We start from the raw sequence: 20519 nt of genomic DNA, 5'->3' as shown, positions 1-20519 counted from the left end.
AGTTTCTGAGAATGTATATTGGGGACAAGACTGTCTCTTCAAAAAATGATGGTGGGAAAACTGGATATCCATATGCAGAAAAATGAAACTAAATCCCTTTCTCTCATCATATACAAAAATAAAATCAATATGGATTAAAGACTTAAATCTATGACCTGAAACTATGAAACTACTAAAAGAAGACATTGGAGAAACTATCTGGGACATTAGATTGGGCAAAGATTTCTTGAGTGATACCCCTACAAGCACAGGGAACCAAAACAAAAATGAACAAATGGGATCACATCAAGTTAAAAACCTCTGGACTGCAGAGGAAACAATCAGCAAAGTGAAGAGACAACCTGCAGAATGGGAGAAAGTATTTGCAAGCTATCCATCTGACATCAGATTAATAACTAGAATATATGAGGAACTCAAACAACTCAATAAGAAAAAACTCCAATTAACAAATGGCCGAAAGATCTGAATAGACATTTCTCAAAAGAAGCTATACAAATGGTAAACAGGTATATGAAAATATGCTCAACATCATTGATCATCATCAGAGAAATGCAAGTCAAAACTACAATGCGATATCATTTCACCCCAGTTAAAATGGCTTTTATCCAAAGATAGGCAATAACAAATGCTGGCGAGGATGTGGAGAAAAGAAAACCCTTGTACACAGTTGAGAATGTAAATTAGTACAACCATGATGGAGAACAGTATAGGGGTTCCTCAAAAAATGGAAAATTTAACTACCTTATGATCCATAACTATCCCTCTGCTGGGGAAATACTCAAAAGAAAGGAAACCAGTATATCGAAACCTGCACTCCCATGTTTATTGCATCACTATTCACAATAGCCAGGATTTGGGAGCAACCTAAGTGTCCATCAGCAAGTAAATGGATGAAGAAAGTGTGATACATATACACAATGGAGTACTATTCATCTGTAAAAAAATGAGATCCTGTCATTTGCAACAACAAAAATGCAACTGGAGGAGATTATATTAAGTGAAATAAGCCAGGCACAGAAAGACAAACTTCACATTTCTCACATATTTGTGGGAGCTAAAAAATTAAAAAATTAAAACAATTGGACTTACGGAGATAGACAGTAGAATGACATTTACCGGAGGCTGGAAAGTGTAGTGGGGTGGCAGAGGTAGAAGTGGAGATGGTTAATGGATACAAAAATATATAGTTAGATAGAATGAATATCATCTAGTATTTGATTACACAACAGGGTGACTACAGTCAACAACAGTTTATTGCACATTTAAAAATAACTAAAAAGGTATAACTGGATTGTTTGTAACACAAAGAAAGGATAAATTTTTGAGGTGATAGATACCCCATTTACCCTAATGCGATTATTATCCATTGTATGCCTATGTCAAAATATCTCATACACCCTGTAAATATATACATCTACTATGTGCCACTCAAATTAAAAATAAGTAAAAATTAAGATTAAATACATTTAAAAAATAAAACTAAAAAATCCAGGACTATCAACTTGGCTTTATTTAAGTTGAATGCAATGTTAAATCCTCTGGGATAGGATATGGAGAAAAGTAAAAGGAATGTGAGCCCCAAGCCTTGAGGAAGAACTCAACTGTTAGCAATAACAAAAGCCAACCCTCATTGAGCATTTACTGTGTGCTGGGTCCTCTTCTTAGAGCTTTACATGCAGTAACTCTTTTAATTCTTAAATACACATGAGATTAATACTGTCATATATATGTGTAAAAGTGTGTGTGTATATATATTCTTATATATATTATATATATAAAATAATATATATACTTATGCACACACACCCATATATAGTGTGTGTATATATATAGCTCTGTGAAACCACTTGTAAAGTTTTTGAATAGGCTAAGTTATGGCAGATGCAACAGGTTGGGCACTGGAAATATAAAGATAAACTAGGCCGGGCGCGGTGGCTCAAGCCTGTAATCCCAGCACTTTGGGAGGCCGAGACGGGTGGATCACGAGGTCAGGAGATCGAGACCATCCTGGTCTACACGGTGAAACCCCGTCTCTACTAAAAAATACAAAAAACTAGCTGGGCGAGATGGCGGGCGCCTGTAGTCCCAGCTACTCGGGAGGCTGAGGCAGGAGAATGGCGTAAACCCGGGAGGCGGAGCTTGCAGTGAGCCGAGATCGGGCCACTGCACTCCAGCCTGGGCTACAGAGCTAGACTCCATCTCAAAAAAAAAAAAAAAAGATAAATTAGATATAGTTCAGTTTTCTATGACCTCACACCAGTGGGAGTGGGAGGAGGAGATAGATATAAATAGTCATACTTCTATTTTTGTATGACTTAGTAAGTTGAATCACTGTCAATTACTGTGGAGTTCTATTGCAAGATGAATTACTCTGCTGGGGGTAAGACGATGTAATACTTTAGTTTATTCATGGAGGAAGAGTATATTCCAGGAGAAAAATTTTGATAAAGGGCATTCCAGTGAGAGAAAGCAGAATGGATAAAGCCTTGAAGGAAGCAAATAGGATAGTTAGGGAACAGTAAACCCTTTGGTGTGCTTACAGCCAGGACTACACAGAAGTGGGGAAAGCTGGTGAAGATGGGGTTGAGGGAGTGAAGTGAGTTGAGGCTAGAAAGGGATGTAGCAAATGTAACTATTATTCCAGAATCCAAGTGTGCTAAAATCATAACTTTTATTTTATATAATATAATTTCCATTTTGAGTCCCTCTCCAGTAAATGTGGTAAAAACCCAATCTCAGTTGTTTTGGGGTAGGCCTCACCTTTCCCTGGGGTGTGTCTTGGAGGCCAACATAGTTTCAGATGAGTGAGAAGGCCAAGTGTTGTTCAGCATCATTGTCTACACAGGCATTCCATCAAGCTTTTTCATCCTCCTCTCTTAAAAGCTTTGATGTCATTCTGTTCCTTCCATGTCTCTCTAGGTCCAAGGAGACTCTTGGAAGCTGTTCTAAAGCCATCCCTTCAACTCGCTACACATTTCCTTTTCTGAGGTCTTGCTCTAGGGTCTGCTTAGGTGGCAGGAGGCAGGTGTCTTTTTCCTGGACCCTCCAGTGCCTATGTAGTCAGCAATTCTCAACTGCTTATTTTCTCAGTATGTGGAAAATATTTTTTCAATCTAAAAGGTGGAGCTTAATCTCATAAAATTTAAACAAAATATTCTGTCATGCTCAGTTTCCTCTCCAACCCTCAAAGGCATAGGCTTTGGGAATATAAAAGCCAAGAAGAAACCTACACAATATATATATATATTTTTTAATGCAGCAGCAGCCCTCTCTGAAGACAGTGACTGCGCAGTGATCTAGCTTCTGAAATGAGGAGATAGGTGTGGGGATAAAGAAAATATCTGGTAATCATTGTTGGTACTTCAGACATATTTTCTTTCATGTGTATATTGTGGCAAAATTGCAAAGGAACTAATGTGATGTACCATGGATCTTGATCATTATCCTTTATGTAGTGGACTGTTATTGAAGGTTATCAATGGAAGCACTATGATTATATTTTTGCTTTCAAATATAAAATCTGGGGACAATCTGAAGACCTAACTGGGGCAGAAAGATTAGTTATAGTAGTCTTGTTACAGGAGAGGTAAGAAATGATGAGGACTTGAACCAGAGCATTAACTGTGAAGAGAGAGAGGATTTGAATAGTGCTAGATAGATTTTGGAGTCACTGAAGCTGTGAAAGTGGCTGAGGTCAACCTGGAGCCTGCATAGAGTTCTGGGAAACACCCGTGTATAGGAAAGAGGGAGAACGTAGGGGTCAATACTGAGAGTAAGGGAGAAGCATCAGAGTGGTAGAAGTAAAAGAACCAGGATAATAAGCTCCTACACACTGGTGATAACCTTCAATGACAGTCCACTGCATAAAGGAGGATGGTTTTATTAATGGGAGTTCCCCTGCATGTGCCCTCTTGACTGTCACCATGTAAGACATGCTTTTGCCCTTCCTTTGCCTTCTGCCATGATTGTGAGGCCTCCCCAGCCATGTAGAACTGTGAGTCCATTAAACCTCTTTTTCTTTATAAATTACCCAGTCTCGGATATGTTTTTATTAGCAGCATACTAACAGACTAATACAGTTACATAGGTAAACGTGTGTCATGGGTTTTTTTTTTTTTTTTTTTTTTTTTTGTACAGATTACTTCATCACCCAGGTATTAAGCCTAGTACCTACTAGTTTTTTTTCCTGATTCTCTCCCTCCCTCACCCTCCATACTCCGAAAGGCTCCAGTGTGTGTTGTTCCCCTCTGTGTGTCCATGTGTTCTCATCATTTAGCTCCTACTTATAAGTGAGAACATGGTATTTGGTTTTCTCTTCCTGTGTTAGATTGCTAAGGATAATGGCCTCCAGCTCCATTCATGTCCCTGCAAAGGGCATGATCTCATTCTTTTTTATGGCTGCATAGTATTCCATGGCATCTATGTACCACATTTTCTTTATCCAGTCTGTCATTGATTGGCATTTAGGTTGATTCCATGTCTTTGCTATTGTGAATAGTGCTACAATGAACATATGCATGCATGTGTCTTTATAATAGAAGTATTTATACTTCTTTGTTGAATGCCCGATTTTTATTTTGACTGGTACACTTTGATAGGCGAAGCACAAATGAAAGGAACTTGGTGCTAGCCTTGCTTTCTATGTATTTTGATGGTTGAAGCTATAGGTATGGTGTAATTGGACACACAAACATAAAGGAGGCAATTTTGACCTTGAACAAAGTTGTTTACTTTTTGAGCTATTTAGAAATGACTGTAGACTTAGAAGACATCATTGCTGAAGAACATTTGTTTAAATTATCTTGGTTTCTTATCTTGAGAATTGAGAAAACTGGTAAAAGCAATGAGTAGAAAACAGATATTTAGTTAGACTTGGAAAATGGTCTTGATTTGGTAGTGACATACTGGCAACAATTAATACTATATAGAGACATTTCCTGGTAAATAGATAAGATAGATAATGTAAGGTTTCCCAAGATTGATTTGGAGAAAAATCCTCACCTGACTATTCAGTGTCCTGTTTCATTTTTGAAAATGTGGAGCAGAAGACATCTCACAACTGATTTAAATAAAAATTCAATCTGAAAAAGTTTATTGTTGTATTGATATAAGGCAAAGCAGTCAAGAATACCTCTTGCATGTTTTGCTATGCTTCTGCATCTCTTTGTTTCTTCCTTACTTTCTGTCTTACCCGTTAGTGGAGTTTTCTCCAGGATTCTGTGCTTGTCCTGCTGTTTTCTCCTTATCTGCTGGCCTGTCCTTATGGGTAAGGAGAAATGGATTTAGCTATGGCCTCCAGCACATGAATCCTGAATCTTTAGATATGAACTCTCTAAAACTGGAAAGTTACAGTCTGAATACTTATTGGACATCTGCAATTGAATGTGCCAGGCACTGCAAAACAAAAATGTTCAAGACCAAACTAATAATCTCTCCTCTGACCAGAGCAGGTCTTTTTGCTGAATTCTTATTTCCCACCATGACACTAGCATTCTCCAAATGCTTAGGCTTGATGTTTTGATAATTTTAAAAAATTTTTATTCTGTCTACTTCTATTCTATCAGTTGCTAAGTCCTGTAACTTCTTCCTCTATAAATCTTGTAAGTACGTGCTTTCTTTTCTATTCTCATTTATACTCTCTTTCCTTACATAGTTATAGTAGCTCAAGTCTCTTAGTCTCTCCACATTCCAGTTAATCGTATACATTGCTGGTGGCTAAACTCTCTTAGAACATAGTTCTAATTATATCCTATTTTGCTCAAAGCTGTCGAACGACTGCTGGTCTGTTTTCTTGCACCATACCTGCAGGACCCAGATTATCTTTCCAGCTACATAACCACCTCCCTCCATCCACACAACACACTTCCTCCCCCTGTCAAAAACAGACTTACGCATTCTTCAAACTTGTTGTTGACTTTTGTCTATATTGTTCACTTTGCTAGAAATATTTTTTCCCCTCTTTTCCATACCTGTCGAAATCAGACTCGTCTGAAACAGGCCCTTTCATTTTAACATAACTTTTTGCAGTCTCAATTGTGATAATTTATCCTAGAAAATATTTACTCTTTGTACATTTATAACATATGTGTATAAGTATGTTTAACACAGCATTGCTTGTAACAGTAAAATATTGGAAACAAGTGAAATAGTTGCAACATTGAAAAAAATAGATATACACATTTATATACTGATAGGAAAAAATTTGGTGACTGAATGTGAACTGTGACTCCATTGTTAGAAAATAAGTGTGTAGGCCGGGCGCGGTGGCTCAAGCCTGTAATCCCAGCACTTTGGGAGGCCGAGACGGGCGGATCACGAGGTCAGGAGATCGAGACCATCCTGGCTAGCACGGTGAAACCCCGTCTCTACTAAAAATACAAAAAAAACTAGCCGGGCGAGGTGGCGGGCGCCTGTAGTCCCAGCTACTCGGGAGGCTGAGGCAGGAGAATGGCGTAAACCCGGGAGGCGGAGCTTGCAGTGAGCTGAGATCTGGCCACTGCACTCCAGCCTGGGGGACAGAGCGAGACTCCGTCTCAACAAAAAAAAAAAAAAAAAAAAGAAAATAAGTGTGTATTTGTGTGTATATACATGCATACATAAAAGAAAATCTGAAAATGTACACACCAAAATGAACAGTGCTCGTGTGTGTGTGTGTCTGTGTGTGTGTCTGTGTGTTAGGGGTAAAGTTATGAAATACTTTTATAATGTACTTTTTGTCCCAAAAATGTTAGCATTTGCTGATATTGGGTGATGAGCTCACTGATGTTTATTACACTGTTCTTTGTATTTGATATTTTTAAATAAGAATAAAACTGGAAAAATGCAGTGTTAGATTTTAAATATGTACCTTAGTATGCAATGGCATTTATCAGGACAAGAGATTTTTCTTTTATGGGATCTTGGAGTGATATTCCAAAAAATATTTTAATTCAAGAACACTGATATTTCTGCTGACAGACTACCTCTTACCAAATGTGGGTTTCTTCTTGCAAACAAACAAATCATTGAATTAGTGTATATGTGGTTGCACACAGTCAGCAGAGAAATATTTGAATGAATGCCATAATGCTTACACACAATTAAAACTGAGTCAGTTTGACCTATTTTTGTGTAAATCATTAAGTGAAATGAGTTTGATTCATTTTTACATGTTTATTTTTAATGGAGACTAAAGAGACATAAATGGTATATGTTTGTTTTGTGGTGGTCTAGGTGATATGAATCTGGAGGAAAACATGACCAGGTAATTAGACATTCTACTTACTATTGTTAAGCTTTTCTATATTCATCAAGTTGTAGAAATGTTTAAAATTTTGCATTATCATCTTAGAAATTTTGAGGAGAACAATACTCTTGTTAGTTTTTAGGAGGATATGTGTAGATTTTTTAAGAAAAGAATTGGCTGCATAAGGTATGCAAAAGTTAGGGTTAAGCTTAAAATAGACATTGATCAATATAGAATATCGTATTAATATATAAGGAAATTAGAGGAGTTTAAAGTAGCCTTTTAAAATGTAGTTGAATTAAGAATCATTATTTTCTGTAATATATATGTGCCAGGTGTGGTGGCACATACCTACAGTCTTAGCTACTTGGGAGGCTGATGTGAGAGGATCGCTTGAGCCCAGGAGTTCAAAGCTGCCGTGAGCTATGATCACATCACTGCACTCCAGCCTGGGGGAAAGAGCAGGACACTGTCCCCCACCAAAAAAAAAAAAAAAAAATTAGAGAGAGAGAATAATTATTTTCAATGGCTTATAATTCTTAATTTGTTTCCTGGATGTTTTCAGACATGACATGATAATGAAAGCAGCCAAAAGGAATTTTTTTAACTCAACATATGATTCTGAACAATAAAATAAAACATCCCAGAATAAATATAGTCACTCTATTCTTAACTCACACTGGGGAATCTTTTGGTTAATGATTTACATATCTTGAAGTTTATTCCCCAGAACAGCTTATAACAGATGTCCAAAGGTACGTGTAGGTGAATCAGAAGAAAATGATTCTACATTATGGTGTAAATGATCTGGTACATTTGAAAAAAATAGGTACCTTTTTTGCTGGAGTGCAGTGGTACAATCTCGGCTCGCTGCAACCTTCAATTCCCGGGTTCAAGCGATTCTTGTGCCTCAGCTTCCCAAGCGGCTGGGTTTACAGGCGTGTGCCACTGGGTTTACAGGCGGGTGCCACTACACCGGCTAATTTTTATATTTTTAGTAGAGGCGGAATTTCACCATGTTGCCCAGGCTGGCCTTGAACTTCTGACCTCAGGTGATTAACCCGCCTTGGCCTCCCAAAGTGCTGGGATTACAGGTGTGAGCCACCGTGCCCTGCCAAAAATGGAGACACTTGATAGTATTTTGAAAGTCAAGAAGTAAATACCTCCAAATATTCCTGTGGTGGGACATTGTTTTTTACATTGGGGAAAATGAAACAGAATGTCTTTTAATCATACACTTTTGAGTAAACATACACTGACAGTTTAAAATACTTTAACTTATTCTCAAAGCATGAGTTCTACTTGTGATGTGGAGTTTCTATTAGCTATCTCTTGCTATATAATGAACACTTAGAATACTATCTCTTGCTGTATCATGAACACTTGATAGTAATTAGTGATTGAGTTATCTGTTAACTAAAACTTAGTGCTTTAGTTACATCTTCCTTGATAAATGCATTGTAAGTTACAAGGTAGAGATTGGGAAAGACTTGTTTCCCAAGATTCCTGATGGGCTGAGTACTGAATTGTGAACAGCAATGTCAGAGACTGTCTGCTTGTTACCTAGCCATCTTTATAGCTTCTGCATGATTCAAACATACAGTTTAATTTGAAGATGGTAAGTAGTGAAGTTTTAAAAGTGGGAATATTAGAATACTGTATTTCATTTTAGAATGTTTGCCTTTAACCTAAAAATTAATTGTTTAGTGAAGCCCAATAATTGTTTGCTTTTTTTTTTTGAGATGGAATTTTACTCTGTCTCCCGGGTTGTAGTGTAGTGGCACGATCTCTGCGCACTTCAACTTCTGCCTTCTGGGTTCAAGCGATTCTCCTGCCTCAGCCTCCTGAGTTACTGGGATTACATGTGTGTACCACCACACCCAGCTAATTTTTTTTTCTTTTTTTTTTTTTGTGTGTGTGTTTTTAGTAGAGACAGGGTTTCACCGTGTTGATCAGGCTGGTCTCAAACTCCTGACCTCATGATCCGCCTACCTTGGCCTCCCAAAGTTCTGGGATTACAGGCGTGAATTGTTTGCTTTTTTTTTTTTTTTTTTTTTTTTTTTGAGATGGAGTCTCGCTCTGTCACCCAAGCTGGAGTGCAGTGGCACGATCTCAGCTCACAGCAACCTCTGCCTCCCAGGCTCAAGCGATTCTTCTGCTTCAGCCTCCCAAGTAGCTGGGACTACAGTCACATGCCACCATGCTCGGCTAATTTTTTTTGTATTTATTGTAGAGACAGGACTTCATCATATTGGCCAAGCTGGTCTCAAACTCCTGACCTTATGATCTGTCTGCCTCGGCCTCCCAAAGTGCTGGGATTACAGGCGCGAGCCACCATGCCCAGCCTGTTTGCTTTTTTAAATATGAACACTCAGAGCAAGGAAACATTAATTCAGAATTTCTAGATTGATCAAGGGTCTGTTTTTAAGACAATGCTCGTGTTTTTTAGTACTAGAATTTAAATTGGAAAGGCCACTATTTGATTTGTTAAGCATTTTAGGATAACTCACGATGGCCAGTTGGGCAAATGAAATAAAACTACGTTTTAACATTTTCAGTTGTCTCTTGGCATCTAAAATACTAGATTAATAGCATAAGGGATAATCCCTAGCCCAAAAGGCCAAGTGATTATTTCTACTTCTTGATCTCACTTTCTGACAAGTTCTGTCACTTCTTTTCATCTCCAGTGTACAGAGACCAACCCAGTGCACTCATCAACTGATGCTAATGTAATAAAAGTAGACAATATTACAGTGGTGGGTCTTACCTGATGCTGTGATTCCCCAATACACCACACCATCTTTCACAGTAACTGGCATTCTCTGAGTGCTTACTATGTGCTGGGCACTGCTCCAAGTATATTTCGTGCATGAGTATTTTTATCTCTGTTTTACTAATTAGAAACCTGAGGCTTAGAAAAGTTGAACAGCTTGCCTAAGATTACATAGCAGTGAAGTGAAGAGCTGGGATTTGAGCCAAAGCAGAAACCATTCTTAACCATTTCGCCATAGTGGTGCAGACGTAGTTGGATGGTGACTATAATTCTGCTTGTTACAGCCACTTCTTATTTGTTAAGGATGGCTAGATACCCAGATAAGTGAAAAAATAGGAATGAGGGGTCTCTTTGGAAAAGGTACATTGATCAGGAAACAGAGAGCATGTGCAGTGTTCTTGTTTTTCAGGTATGCCTATTATTACAGTGGAATTGGTGCTGGAGTGCTGGTTGCTGCTTACATTCAGGTTTCATTTTGGTGCCTGGCAGCTGGAAGACAAATACACAAAATTAGAAAACAGTTTTTTCATGCTATAATGCGACAGGAGATAGGCTGGTTTGATGTGCACGATGTTGGGGAGCTTAACACCCGGCTTACAGAGTAAGTATTTAGTTTTATGTTGAACTTGGATGTGGTTCTTATTCTTAGTAAAATGAAATAGATGTCATCACATCTGTTAGGAGATGTTAGTGTACCACTCAAAGGTACTTATGAGACAAAATTCCTTCTAAGCAGCAACGATGTCATGTGCATCGTTTTGTTCCTAGTACCTTGATGGGCATAAGGGCACCTGCATGACTAGCATTGAATGAAGGACTGGACTTTGCCAGAATGAAGAAATCCTCTGAGAATGTGCAGTAGAGCAAAACAAGATACTTTCTGAGGAAATTTCTGAGCAATTTGAAATTCCTAGTTTGAATACTTCTTATGCACACGATGTCCATTTCCTGGGGCCATGTGTCTATGGATTTTTGTTGTTAATGACAAATTTCCTAATAGAAACTTATACCCTGCTAAATAAAACAAAGCATAGGCGCAAAATGCTCTAGCTATAAACTACCCTACACTCAAAATAGGCTTCAGAAGAAAAGTTGTTGTTTACAATTCTGACATTTATTTATTTCTAATACTATCTGTTCTTTTAGTGATGTCTCCAAGATTAATGAAGGAATTGGTGACAAAATTGGAATGTTCTTTCAGTCAATGGCAACATTTTTCACTGGGTTTATAGTAGGATTTACACGTGGTTGGAAGCTAACCCTTGTGATTTTGGCCATCAGTCCTGTTCTTGGACTGTCAGCTGCTATCTGGGCAAAGGTAGGTGAAGCCTGTGAATCCAGATTTTGAACTGTACCTTCCCCCTTCTTGGTCTCACCCTATGGAAAGGTCTTTTTACTACATGATGACTCTGATTCTGTACTTGTTACTTTTACATTTTCTGTTCAAAATCAGCTGGATAAGCATATCCAGCCTCACTGAGTACTACCCCTGCCAAGACTCCATGCTGCTCTTGGCCATGTGATTATTTGGGGAAAGAATGAGAAAGAAGAATGTAGTTCTCATATCTATCTTCTGCTTTTGTGAGAAAACAAACAAAAACAAAACAAACAAACAAACAAAAAAACTTGCCGAGTTCCAAAGAACCGTGCTCTCTAGTGGATGATGCCCTATTCACATAGCAAGTAGCGACTCAAGTTTAGTGAGCAACAGATGTCCCATTCAATTAACATTTCTTTTTACTTTAATGTTTTTGGCTTTCTAGATTTTTGTTTAATTTTTAAATTGATTTTCCAGTTTGGTCAGCATTCATGCATAGTTAAATTTTTGGTTATAAAATAATTTAAGAAAATAGATACTTTCTAGTCCCTAAGGATGCATATAAATCCTTAGCCTTCAGCTCTTTCTCCTGTCATGAAGGCAGAGAGGTAGAAGTGGCCCTCTCTACCTCAGCACACGTTTCCAGTGATCTTTTAAAACTTATTTTCCATTTCAAGGTGAACATAGTGTGAATTTTAAACTGATTTTATATGAGTGTATTTTCAGTAGAGAAATTGGCCCGGTAATTTGTAATTTTTGTGGAGTTCAGCACACCTTAGAGAAGGCAATATAAATTCATGTAGCAAAAGTAATGAATGGACAACCAAAGCCAAGCATCACACAAAATAAGTCAGGCTGTAAGTATTAAGAAACTTTAGAAATTTTAACCTTGTATAATGGATATTATTTTGTTTCTGCAAAGAATAATTATCATTTATTGAGCATTTATTGTCAGGCAAATACCTGTGTTATCTTTCTGAAGTATAGGTATTATCTCATTTTACAGAGAAAGAAACTGAAGTTCTGAGGTCTGTGTTAATTTTTTGCTTAGAGTAACATAGAGTTCAAATAATGTTTCTGGGGATTATCAGTTAACTAAAATATTTGGCAAAAGCTTGTTGTCAATTGATTTTTCTGTATACTAGAATGTCAAGCAAGTTAGGTGGCAAACTCTTCACATCAGTATTTACTGAAAAACTACTTAAAACATATTGATGTCTGTTTTAGGTTAAAATGAAAAACAGACCATGAGTCAGTCTTTTAATGATTAATTATGCATTGCTTCACATGTTATTTATTTAATAAAAGGAGTCCCAGGCTGGCTGCTAGAGACCCAAGCTTTAATCCCCGTGCAGCATTACACTTTCGGTATGATTTCAAACAAGTTTCTTAAATTCTTTGGATGTCAATCATATTAAAAAATAAATGTGGTTCACTCTGGGTCTGGGAAGCCTCTTTGTGTCTGAGCCTGAGGCTCTACCCTCAAACCTAGAGACACAGAAGCAAATAGACATAGCAGAAAGGGACCTAATCACAGCAAGTGACCTGGCCCAGGAAGCCTCTTTTGTACTTTGTGCCCAAGACTGTCTTCCCAGCGCCCAGGGACACTGGGGCACTAGAGGGCATTGGTACAGGAAACCACCACACTCTTCCTCAATCTGGCAGTCTGATCTTGAAAAACCACTTTCACCCACTCAAGCAGCAGAAGCAGGGGCCAGTGGGAGCCCCAGAAGCGTCACATAAATTAAGCCAACCAAAATAATACTACAAACACTCTGAATATTAAACCACTCCTGGAACCACATCTCACAAAAGTAGGCCAATACTATCATGCTAAACTTAAATAGAGCAACTGCCTGCTAGAGTAAAGCAGGTTTATTTTATTTTAACTTTTTAAAACTTTTAAGTTCAGGGGTACAAGTGCAGGTTTGTTACATAGGAAACTTGTGTCATGGGGGTTTGTTATACAGATTATTTCATCACCCAAGTACTAACCCTAGTACCCATTCGTTATTTTTACTGACTGTTTCCTTCCTCCCACTCTCCACCCTCTAATAGGCCCCAGTGTGTGTTGTTCCCCACTATGTATCCATGTGTTCTCATCATTTAGCTCCCACTTATAAGGGAGAACATGCAGTATTTAGTTTTCTGTTCCTGAGTTAGTTTGCTCAGGATAATGGCCTTCAGCTCCATCCATGTCCCTGCAAAGGACACGATCTCATTCTTTTTTATGGCTGCATAGTATTCCATGGTGTCTGTGTATCATATATATATATATATATATATATATATATATATATATATATTTTTTTTTTTTTTATCCAGTCTATCATTGATGGGCATTTAGGTTGATTCCATCCTTGTCTTGTGCCAGTTTTCAAGGGGAATGATTCCAGCTTTTGCCCATTCAGTATAATGTTAGCTATAAGTTTGTCATAGATGGCTTTTATTATTTTGAGGTGTGTTCCTTTAATATCTTGTTTGTTGAGAGTTTTGATCATGAGTGGATGTTGCATTTTATTGAAAGCCCTTTTTGCATCTATTGAGATAAGCATGTGCTTTTTGTCTTTAGTTTCTGTTTATGTGGTGAATCACATTTATTGATTTGCATCTGTTGAACCAACCTTGCATCCTGAGGACAAAGCCTACTTGATCATGGTGGATAAGCTTTTTGATGTGCTGCTGAATTCAGTTTGCCAGGATTTTGTTGAAGATTTTTGTATCAATGCTCATCAAGGATATTGGCAAAGTTTTTTGTTGTTGTATCTCTGCCAGGCTTTGGTATCAGGATTATGCTGGCCTCATAGAATGGGTCAGGGGAGTCCGTCCTCCTCAATTTTTTGGAACATTTTCAGTAGGAATGGTATCAGCTCTTCTTTTACATTTGGCAGAATTCAGCCATGAATTCATCTGGTCCTGGACTTTTTTTGGGGGTGGTAAGCTATTTATTACTGCCTCAATTTCAGAACTCTTTGTTGGTCTGTTCAGGGATTCTATTTCTTCCTGGTTCAGTCTTGAGAGGATGTATGTGTCCAGCAATTTATCCATTTATTCTAGATTTTCTAGTTTATGTGCACAGAAGTGTTCATAATATTCTCTGATGGTTGTTTGTATTTCTGTGGGGTCAGTGGTAACATCCTCCTTGTCATTTCTGATTGTGTTTATTTGAATCTCCTCTCGTCTTTTTTATTAGTCTAGCTAGTGGTCTGTCCATTTTATTAATTTTGTAAAAACACCAGCTCCTGGATTCATTGATCTTTTGATGGTTTTTCTTGTCCCAGTCTCCTTTGGTTCAGCTCTGATTTTGGTTATTTCTTGTCTTCTGCTAGCCTTGGGATTTGTTTGCTCTTGGTTCTCCAGCTATTTTAGTTGTGATGTTAGGTTATCAACGAGGTCTTTCTAACTTTTTGGTGTGGGCATTTAGTGCTATAAATTTACCTCTTAACGCTACAGTAAGGCATATTTAAATAGGAGACAGAGTCTCCTAACATAATAGTCAGAATATCCAGGTTACAATAGAAAGTTGCCTGTCATAACAAGAGTCAAGAAAATCACAACTTGAATGAGGAAAATTAGCACACAAACAAACTAACAACAATTACCTGACATCAACACTGAGATAAATCAGGTGCTGGAATTATCTGATGATGATTTTTAAACAGCCATCATAAAAATTCTTTGCTAATAGAATACAAATTCTTTTGAAACAATAGAAAAAAAATCCTCAATGTAATAGAATTTATTAAAAAGAACAGTGAAATTAGAGAACAGAGATATACAACAACAGAAATAAGAGTCATGCTAGATGGACTTAACCTAAGCAGTTGGAGATGACAGCATAGAATTAGTGAACCTGGAGGTTAGAACAATAGAATTCACCCATTCTGAAACAAATAAAATAATAAAAAAAAGAACTCCAAGGACCTGAGGGACAATAACAAAAAGTCTCACATTTGTGTCATCACAGTACCAAAAGTAGAGGAAAATGAGAGTGAAGCTGAAGGAATATTTGAAGAAATAATAACTGAAAATTTCCCATATTTGATGATGAAAGGCAATACTTCAGATCCAAGAAGCTGAGCTAATCTCAAATAGGTTACTTGCGACCATTCCCAAGACACATATTCATCAAATTTTCCAAGGTCAACAGGAAAGAAAAAACCTTAAAGGCAGCTAGAGAAAAGGGTCACTTACAATGGGAACCCCATCAGGCTAACAGCAGACTTCTCAGCAGAAAGCTTGCAAGCAAGAAGAGATGAGAGTCCTATGGTCAGCCTTCTTAAAGGAAAGAAATTCCAACCAAGAATTTCATTTCCCACTAAACTAAGCTTCATAAGCAAAGGAGAAATAAAATCTTTTTCAGACAAGCAAATGCTAGTGGAATTCACTACCACTAGACCAGCCTTACAAAAGATTCTTAAGTCTAGAGATTCTAAACATAGAAACAAAAGAAAAATACCTGCTATCAGAAAAACATACTTACGTACATGCTCCAAAGACTCTATAAAGCAAGTTCACAATCAAGTCTACAAAACGGCTAGCTAAAAACATGACAGGATTAAAACTTCACATATCAATATTAACCTTGAATGTAAATTATCTAAACAACCCACTTAAAAGGCACATAGTGGCAAGTCGAATTGAAATAAACAAAACTCAACTGCCTGCTGTCTTCAAGAGACTCTTCTCACATATAATTCTTCAAGAGACTCTTCTCACATGTAATGACACCCACAGGTTCACAGTAAAGGGTTAGAGACAGATCTGTCATGCAAATGGAAAACAAGCAGGGATTGCTATCCTTACATCAGTTAAAATAGACTTTAAACCAGCAAGAATTTAAAAAGGCAAAGAAGAGCATTACATAATGATAAAGGGTTCAACTCAACAATAAGACTTAACTATTCTAAATATATATGCACCTGATGTTGGAGCATCAAGATTCATGCGACAAGTACTTCTAGACCTGTGGAAAGACTTGAGACAGCCACACAATAATGGGGGGAATCTTCAACACCCCTTCTGAGAGCATTAGACAGATCATCACGGCAGAAAACTAACAAAGAAATTCTGGACTTAAAGTCAACACTTGACCAGTTGGACCTACCTAATAGACATCTACAGAATACTCCACCCAACAACTACAGAGTATACATTCTTCTCATCTATACATGGAACATGCTCTAAGATTGACCACATGCTTGGCCATAAAGTAAGTCTCAATAAATTCAAAAAAATCTAAATCATACTAAGCATATTTTCTGACCATACTGGAAAAAAATAGAAACTAATACCAAGAAGATTTCTAAAACCAAAAAATTATGTGGAAATTAAACAACTTGCTCCTAAATGACTTTTGCATAAACAACAAAATTAAGACAGATATAAAAAAATTCAATGAAAATAGACACGATGAACCAAAATCTATAATATGCAGTAAAAGCCATGTTAAGAGGAAAGTTTGTAGTGCTAAATGTCTACATCAAGAAAGATCTGAAATTAACAATCTAATGTTGCACCTAGAGGAACTAGAAAAATAAGAAAAAACTAACCGCAAAGATAGCAGAATAGAAATAACAAAAATCAAGTAGAAATGAATGAAATTGCTATGCAAAAATTCATACAAAGGATTAATGAACCTAAAAGTTGGTTCTTTGAAAGGATAAACAAGATTGATAGACTACTAAGTAGATTAGCAAAGAAAAAAGAGAAGATCAACATAAGCACAATAAGAAATAAAAAGATGACATTTGAACTGATCTCAGAAATACAAAAGATCCTCAAAGACTATTATAAACACGTTTATGCATACAAACTAGAAAATCTAGAGGAAATGGATAAATTTCTCCAAACACACAACTTCCTAAGATTCAGTCACGAAGACATTGAAACCCTGAATGGAGCAATAACAAGCTCTGAAATTGAATCAGTAATTAAAAACCTACCAATCAGAAAAAGCACCTGTCCAAATGGATTCATAGCTGAGTTCTTCCAGTCACACAAAAAGAGCTGGTGTCAATGCTACTGAAACTCTTCCAAAATATCAACTAGGAGAGACTGTTCCCTAACTCATTTTACAAAGCCAGCATCATCCTGATACCAAAATCTGGCAAAGAAACAATGAAAAAAAAAAAAAAAAACAGTACAGGCCAATATCCCTGATGAACATAGATGCAAAAGTGCTCAACAACAAATACTAGCAAACCAAATCCATCAGCACAGCAAAAAGTTAATTCACCACGATCAAGTAGACTTCATTCCTAGGATGCAAAGTTGATTCAACATATGCAAATTAATAAATATGACTTATTAAATAAACAGAATTAAAAACAATAAAAGATCATCTCAGTAGATGCAGAAAATGCTTTCTGTAAAATCTAATATCCCTTCATATTAAAAAACCCTCAACAAACTAGGTGTTGAAGGAACATAACTCAAAATTTAGTTAGACCATCTATGGCAAACCTACATCCAGCATCATTCTGAATGGGCAAAAACTGGAAGCATTCCTGTTGAGAGCTGGAAGAAGACAAGGATGCCCACTCTCATCTATTCAACATAGTACTGGAGAACCTAGCCAGAGCAACCAGGCAAGCTTAGAAAGAAGTAAAAGGCATCCACATAGGAAAAGAAGAAGTCAAACTATATCTCTTCACTGATTATATAATTCTATACCTACAAAACCCTAAAAACTCATCCAAAGGCTCCTAGAACTGATAAAAAAATTCAGTGAAGTTTCAGGATACAAAATTAATATACAAAAATCAATAACATGTCTGTACACCACTGGCATTCAAGCTGAGAGCCAAATAAGGAATGCAGTCCCAGTTACAATAGCCACAACACAAAATGAAATATACATACAAAATAAAATACCTAAGGATACCTGTAGCTAAGGAGATGAAAGATCTCTACAAGGAGAACTACAAAATACTCCTTAAGGAAATCATAGATGACACAAATAGAAAAAATATTCTACGCTCATGGATGGGAATAATTAATAGCATTAAAATGGCCATACTGCCCAAAGGAATCTACAGATTCAACACTGTTCCTCTGAAACTACCAATGTAATTTTTTACATAATTAGAAAAAACTATTCTAAAATTCATATGGAACCAAAATAGAGACTGAATAACCAAAGCAATCCTAAAGAAAAAGAATGAAGCCAGAGGCATCACATTACCCAGTTTCAAACTATATTACAAAACTGTAGTAACTGGAATAGCATGGTACCAGTACAAAAAGAGACATATAGACCAATGAAACACAATAGAGAATCCAGAAATAAAGCCACACACCTACAACCATCTGATCTTTGACAAAGCTTACATAAATAAGCAATGAGGAAAAGACTATTAAATAAATGTTGCTGGAAAAACTGGCTATCCATAGGTGCAAGAATGAATCTGTACCTTTACCTATCACCATATACAAAAATAATGCAAGGTGGATTAAACATCATGGCCAAGTGGGACTCATTTCAACTGTAAAATGCTGGCTCAGTATTTGAAAATTAATCATTTTTCACATCATTTACCACACAAACAAGCCAAAGAAGAAAAACCATATGATCATATAGATTGACATAGAAGAAACATTTGAGAATATCTAACACCCACTGATAATAACAGTTCTCAGCAAGTTAAGAATAGAGGAATATTATCTCAACTCTATAAAAATCATCTACAAAAACCCTTTGTCTGATATCATGATTAATGGTGAAAGACTGCTTTCCTCTAAGATCAGGAATAAAACAAATTAACTCTTACCACTCTTTTTAATCAAAACACTGAAACTTCTAACCATTGCAATAAGGCAAGAAAAAGAAATGAAAGGCATATAGATTGGAAAGAAAGAAAGAAAAGCATATCTATTTATTGACAACATGATTCAGATTGTGTGTGGAAAATCCCAAGGAATCTATAAAAATTCTCCCAACTGAGTTTGGAAAAGTCACAGGATACCAGATCCATTGAATTTTTACATACCAAAAATAAATGCAGAAGCCAAAATCTAAAATACAATACCATTTATAGTCACTCAAAATAAAATTAAACACTTTGATAAACACTTAGCAAAACATATACAGGGTTTGTATGCAGAAAATTATTAAATGCAGATTAGAGACGGCAAAGACTAAATAAAGAGACATGGCATCTTCATGAATTAGAAGACTCCACATAAACATGTCAGGTCTTTCCAAACTGATCTGTAAGTCTAAGGCAATTCCTATAAAAATGCTAGTAAGGCCTTTTGTAGACATCGACAAGCAACATTATTCTAAAAATTGATATGGAAAGACACAGGTCCTAGAATAGCAAGAACAGTCTTCACAGAGAGTAATGAAGTGAGAGGAGTAAACCTACCACATATAAAGACTTCCTGTATAACTACAGGAATCAAGCTGTGGTATTGCTGGAGGATAGACGCATAGATCAATGAAACAGAACAGAACACTTGGAAATAGACCTCTGCAAATATGTCTGGCTGTTTTTTTGACAAAGGTGCAAAAGTAATTGAATGGAGGAAGGACATCCTGTCTGACAAATAGTACCAGAGAAGAAGAAAAAGAAAAGGAGAAGAAGGAAGAGAAGGAGAAGAAGGAGATGGAGAAGGAAGAAGAAGGAAAAAAGAAGAACAAAGAGGAGGAGGAGGAGGAGGAGGCAGGGGAAGGAAGAGGAAGAGGAAGAAGCTCAACCTAAACCTGACACTTCATATAAAAATTAACTCAAAATGGATCATGGACTTAAACATAAAATGTAAAGCTATAACACTTTTAGGGGAAAAAAAAGGAAGAAATCTTTGGAATCTATGCCTGGGCAGAGTTCTTAGACTTGACACCAAAAGCATAATCATTAAAAGTAAAAATTGATAAATTATACTTCATAAAAATAAAAAAAATTTACTCTGTAAAGCCCATATTAATAGAATGAAAAGACAAGCTACAGACAGAGAAATAATTATATGCAAACCACATACCTGACAAAGAACTATTATCTAGAATATATAAATAAGACTCAAAACTCAATATAAGGACAGACATTTCAGGAAAGAGGATACACAGATGTCAAGTAAGCACATGAAAAGTGGTTCAGCACCATTGGCCATCAATGAAATTTAAATTAAAACCCAATGAGGTATCACAATGCATTTATCAGAATGGCTAAAATGAAAAACAGTGAGACTTAAATGCTGGAGAG

General features: G+C 36.7%; 1 protein-coding gene across 1 annotated transcript in view; it reads left to right on the top strand.

Annotated features, from left to right (window-relative positions):
- ABCB1 (ATP binding cassette subfamily B member 1) overlaps positions 1 to 20519 on the top strand; it is a 104764-nt gene that overhangs the window by 25297 nt on the left and 58948 nt on the right. Inside the window, exons 5-7 of the mRNA XM_010370650.1 lie at positions 7213 to 7243; positions 10408 to 10599; positions 11145 to 11316. Of these exons, the coding sequence (XP_010368952.1) occupies positions 7213 to 7243; positions 10408 to 10599; positions 11145 to 11316 (395 nt within the window). The remainder of the gene's footprint in view (positions 1 to 7212; positions 7244 to 10407; positions 10600 to 11144; positions 11317 to 20519) is intronic.

Source organism: Rhinopithecus roxellana, chromosome 6 (assembly GCF_007565055.1).
Source record: "Rhinopithecus roxellana isolate Shanxi Qingling chromosome 6, ASM756505v1, whole genome shotgun sequence".
NCBI lineage: Eukaryota > Metazoa > Chordata > Mammalia > Primates > Cercopithecidae > Rhinopithecus > Rhinopithecus roxellana.
Note: the sequence above shows the minus strand (reverse complement) of the source record. Positions and strands in the feature narration are given on the sequence as shown.